Below are 5,882 nucleotides of genomic sequence, written 5' to 3'. Positions count from 1 at the left end.
TCTGACTTCCCGTTCCCATGAAGGCAGCATGGAGTTGCGCAACAGAAACGCCAAAGAGAAAAAGAGTGACAAAACACACCGTCTCGTCCAGTCACAGCGCCATGCAGGTTGTTGCAGGCCACAGTTTTTTGCAAGTGGTTGAAAGTTTAAACTCGTATTGTTGTGAATATCTGGTGTAAACTCGCCTTAAAACTTTCACCACAACACAACGCAAAGTGTTACTTCCAGCGCCCCCCGTCGCCCTCTGAACGCCCCTGTTGAGAAACACTGTGCTGGATAAAAGTCAGAGGTTCAAAGTTTTTACAATTTATCCCCTGGGTATCATGAATGCTTTCACTAAACATTACGGTAATCCATCCATTAGGTGTTGCAATATTTCAGTCTGAATCAAACCAAAGAAAAACCAGATGAAGGTCTTAGAGTCAGGATGGTGGGAAAAGCGTCTGCTGCTGGGTCTTTCAGGTGTCTTCTTTATTATTATGACCATGATCTTTATCCAGTCTGTGTCACTGATTTTTTTTTTCTCATGCTCGTGTATCTGTGTTTTTATCGTAACTATGATATCACTCTCTAAATATAGCCCACGTCATTGAAAGTATAAATAGAAACTCGGTCAGACTCCACTGAGAGTAGAATGGGTGGAGCAACGAGATCATGTCAGCTGTTTTGATTACATTAACTTTGGTGATGGCTGACGTCATCGAGCTGCACCAATAAGAGCTGGGATTTCCCCTCCAAGCAGACAACAACAAACACGTGGCCAGAGTTACGTAACATTCATTACGTAGTGGGAAAAAAAGGATTCAGTAGCTGAAACAGAGAGTTTAGACTGTTTTATCATCTCAAAACCTAAAGCCCGGTGTAGTTTTTAGTTCATAATCTCATATGGCTCACTGATCGGACTAGACTATGCCTTTGTTGTTGAAGCCTTCGACAAAAAAAGCTAAAGGTGCGGTGCATTTACATGAACTTACTTTGGCTGTGATTGAGCTCTCAGATCGACCCTGCACGCAGGAAAACTGAGATACATTTATGAGACCCTCAGAAAGAGGATCAAGGGAGTAACGCCACAAGCAGCTGGTCCAGGAGTCTTTTCAAGGCTTAAGCGATTTTAGGATGAGTCCGGATCGTCGGACCAATAGGTCACAAAAATGAGCACAAAAGTCCTTTGTTCCTGCCGAGCGAACCGATAGATTTGTTTTAACCAACTTTAACATATATTTGGGTTTAGGCAACAGCTAAAAATCTTACAGGTAAGAACCACTTTGTAAAACCATAATAATGGGACGCTTTCTGCTTTGACGTTCAAGTGTTTTCACGTCAAGGTGCTCTGAGGAGTGCTGCTACAGGGCGCAAGCGCAAAACTCTGCCCATGAAAAACAACTGGAGAGGGACGCCTCTCACTGCAAAAACCTTCACGTGCTCTGTCTGATCATAACATATCTTTAATATGAACTGCTGGTATTTAGAGAAAGGGGTCTGTCTGAGTGGTTTACCTCTGATTCTGTTTGGCTGCTCTTCCTGTGTGACAATCACATCAGTGTAGGAGACATCAGGGTCAGTTTTACCTGCAACACAACATTTATCTCTGTTAAACATCAGCTGGGTTTCAACTTTTCATTCTAATAAAACAGAAAACCTGAAAACAAACACAAACTTGATACAAAAAATATGCAAAAAGTGTTTTTGTGTCACTTATGGTTTGAAGGTTTTGGAAACTAAACCAAAGCTGCAAAGACAGAAACGGTGGAAACAGATTTCACCACAGAAGAAACAGCCTGATGTTTAAAGGCAAGGCAAGTTTATTTGTATAGCACACTTCAACAACAAGGTAATTCAAAGTGCTTTACATAAAACATAAAAGCAACAGGGATATATAAAAAAGTTTTAAAGTTAATTAGAAAATAAATACAGGCAGGTCTCCCACCTTTGCTTATTTTACTCCTTTGATTCCTCATCCCCTTTAGTTACTTAAGCCCCCCACATACCGCGCTGCTGCCACTTGCCAGGACACTCTTGTCAAAGAGATTTTTAATCTCAAGGAGTTTTTTATCCTGTTTAAATCTTAAGTATTAATTTAAAAGAACTGACAGTTTCAGCAGATCTGCAGTTATCAGGGAGTTTGTTCCAGATATATGGAGCATAATAACTGAACGGTGCTTCTCCATGTTTAGTTTTGACTCTGGGGACAGAAAGCAGACCTGCCCCAGACGACCTGAGAGGTCTGGATGGTTCATAACAAAGCAGAAGATCAGAAATGTATTTTGGCCCTAAACCATTTAGTGCTTTATAAACTAACAGCAGAATTTTGAAATCAATTCTTTGACATATAGGAAGCCAATGTAAAGACCTCAGAACTGGAGTTAATACTGTCGTTTATTTCTGTATGAAAAGCTTGTTATTATCCAGGGTCATCCCAATAAGACAACAGAAATATTGCAACATGTAATATAATGTCCACATTCAGATGTTACTGGACAAAAATATCATTCTTGAAGACAACATCTGTAACTTTAGCATCTCACTCAACCAGCAAGATGCAGCAAGTCCTCCAACTGAAAGGACTACTTTGTCTATGCCTCCCAAAATGACACTTACGAGCGTAAACTACATTACGTAAGTGACCACAATCGTATGGCTTTAAAACACCAGGTTAACGTTATGAAACATTAACATTTTGGTTAGGTTTAGGCAACAAAAACTACTTGGCAAACTCACGATTTCTAACACGTCCTCACACCTAAACGACAAAAAAGGCTGATTGTCATTTGACCCAAAATGACATGTAGCCTATGAGTGTTGGCGAGTACCATTCCAGCGGCATGCGTACAGGACCTTGAGTACATTATGTAAATCAGGTGATGTTTAACACGTGGAAAAAAGGTCGTAGGTTTAGGCAACAAAACTTCTTGGTAAGGTTTAGGTGAAGATCGTGGTTTGGGTTAAAACAAGTACATTATATAAATCACATGACAAAAATGTTATGTTAACTTTGACTTTCTAATAAAACTAATATGTCATCTGACTTCTTCTGCCACTAAAGGTCCCGGCCTAACAAAAACTGTAAGTATGAGTCGTAATAAGCCATATTATAATCGACCTATACGGCTGTTTTTCTGGTGAGGATGGGTTGGTTATTTATTGTAAAGGTGTTCCTGCTGAAATGTTGTGCCCTCCTCATAGTTTACATCTGGCAGGACTGAAGTCAAGAATTTGGATCCAGGTCCCAGGGTAGGTCTCCAGAAATTAACGCTACGCATCCGCAAGATGCAATTCAGCACATGAATTTTGGGGCAGCGTGTCACTCAGCAGCAATCTACTGTTCCACACATCGGTCCAGGTGTCAAAAGAAGAAGACGGTCAGCAGCAGACTTTAAAAAAGGAGATTTATGGCGGGATGCTTACAGTAACTGTCCCGGAGTTAGTCTGCAATTACTGAGATCATTATGATGTCTCATTAAAATCCCAACCTGCTCGAGGTTTGCGTTGTTTGGTTTGTTTACATTGTGCAAATTCAGAGGTTATTAATGAAGATAATTCGGTGTCCGCAAGGGATGATCCGGCCCTGATCTGCCCCCTAGTGGATTCATATTTAATCCTCCAGGTACACGCAAAGTACGCAGGCAAGTATGTGAACAATGCTGTTTGTGTCGCAGACGCCTGTCTACACCTACGCATTGTTAAAAAGTAAGTATGTCGGGGGCTTAACATGAACATAGTTAGCTAGCTAACATACCTTACACTATTTAGCTAACGTAGGTAACGTTGTGTAGCTAATGCTATTAAGCTAATGTAGCTAATGTTAACTGCACGCTAATCAAAACATCATGGTTTGGGTTACAATAACGACGTGATTTAACTTATATAACTTTTGCAACTTACTTAACTGCACTAAAAACATAAATCAATCTTGTCGTTGTGTTTGATTTTTGTTTCACACGGGAACTGAACGCCGGGCTCCTGATTCACAGTCCTTTTCACTGGCCCCCCCAACCACCTCCTTACTTGGATTTTTCTGATTATTATCTACACCAGGTCTTCTCCCTGTTACAGCTGGCATAAAATGGCATGCCGTTTCTGCACACAATATAAATCAGTTCAGAGTAATTGGTATGCAATGACACATGAAAAGCAAAAATTGTGTTGCACATTACACCAAATGACTTAAGAAATCTGCGTCTTGTTCGTAGACACCACATGGTGACACTAGGCTGGAAAAAACTGGAAAAATAGATTCATCTGATTTGATCTATTTGTTTTGTAGGGCGTTATTACCAGTATAAATAAGGTTCGTGAGAACCTTGGATGTTCTTTACAAACGACCTTAAAGCTTTTTTTAGCTGTAACATTGCAGTCATAGTTATGTAGGCGGAGACACTCCCAGTTCCCACCTTAGTGTCTAGACCAACCTGTTGATAATAATCTTTAAATAGTCCACACTACTAGCCTTTTCTGGAGCTAACTAACTGCATCTCGTGGCCTTCGTCAGCAGAATGAATCTGCTCAGCTGTCATCCCTCTCCATCTGTATGCATTCTTATCCCATTAATGCATGTAGCCAAATCCTGCTGCCGCCATGTTCCTGCTCCACACCCACTGTTACAATTATTATTATTAGTCCTATTAATATTATCGTTATTACTTTTTGTTAAAGAATTTTCTTAGTTGATGTAACAGGGAAAGGTAAGACAGGTCTAGCTTAGAGACATTGGCTGACCTCCCAGCTCTAGTTATTTCTCACATGTAACTGTCCTTGTTAGGGAGACAACAGCTGACAGACAGATAAGGTAGAGACAGTAACTCAATCCTCAGGCTTGCAGGCGATGCGAATTTAAGGCCTTCGCATGAGTTGAAAATTTCCAACTCGAGCAAGAGAGTTGCATGACACTGTGTTGCGATAGCCTATCAGCATTGAGATGGTTTGGACATCACAAAGTACTGACGTTGGCGAAACCCTCCCTTTCTGGTTTTCACATAAACACAACATTCCAAACACGGCGGCGTTTATTTTTCTGGCGTGTCTCGGACTTCAACAACATGTATAAAGCTGCAATCCTATTGGCCTTGGTTGACTGTAAATAACGATGGCGCCGGGAGATGTTGTTTATGTTGCAGCAGCTCCTCCTCACTTCTTTATCGCCTTCTCGCGTTGTGTGTGAACTTGCTTCAAATGTACTCATGCAAGGATTAAATTTGCCTTTGGTCTGAAAGCACCATAAGAGGGAAAACCTACATGCACTAGGGGGAAGACAGACACATAAAGGGACCAATAAATTTTATCCTTCAGATTTGGTGTTGGCATTTCACATGTTCACACGTTGCATGTCGGCACTGTGTACCCACATGGAAAGAACCTATATAAACATATATGTTTTAATATAGGTTTTGATATATGTGACATACGTTTTCCTATATTATATGTACATATATGCATATATGTGTACCTATATCCGTACCTATATCCGTGCATGCATGTACCTACATGTGTACCTATATCTGTGCATACATGTACCTACATGTGTACCTATATCTGTGCATACATGTACCTACATGTGTACCTATATCTGTGCATGCATGTACCTACATGTGTACCTATATCCGTGCATACATGTACCTATATCCGTACCTATATCCGTGCATACATGTACCTATATCCGTACCTATATCCGTGCATACATGTACCTATATCAGTGCATACATGTACCTATATCAGTGCACATATATGCACCTATGTTTACCTATATATTAGCAAAATTATAAAAATCCATAGCTACTAGGCAACATAAATAATAGCCCAAAATGTAGAAATTTACATTATTTATTAACTTAAGAACAATCAAATAGTACAAGAACAAAAATAAGACAAAAAACTGAACAGAAATG

At 40.2% G+C, this 5,882-nt stretch overlaps 1 protein-coding gene across 5 annotated transcripts in view; it reads right to left on the bottom strand.

The window, feature by feature from the left end:
• Window positions 1-5,882, bottom strand: part of LOC123980359 — a 42,193-nt gene that overhangs the window by 28,722 nt on the left and 7,589 nt on the right. For all 5 annotated transcript variants that reach the window (XM_046064713.1, XM_046064712.1, XM_046064711.1 and 2 more), the window contains one exon: window positions 1,497-1,568. In XM_046064713.1, coding sequence (XP_045920669.1) covers window positions 1,497-1,568 — 72 coding nt within the window. The remainder of the gene's footprint in view (window positions 1-1,496; window positions 1,569-5,882) is intronic.

The sequence above is a fragment of the Micropterus dolomieu genome, linkage group LG12 (genome assembly GCF_021292245.1).
Source record: "Micropterus dolomieu isolate WLL.071019.BEF.003 ecotype Adirondacks linkage group LG12, ASM2129224v1, whole genome shotgun sequence".
Classification (NCBI taxonomy): Eukaryota; Metazoa; Chordata; class Actinopteri; order Centrarchiformes; family Centrarchidae; genus Micropterus; species Micropterus dolomieu.
The sequence above is the reverse complement of the archived record's forward strand: the minus strand, read 5'-3'. Positions and strand labels throughout refer to the sequence as shown.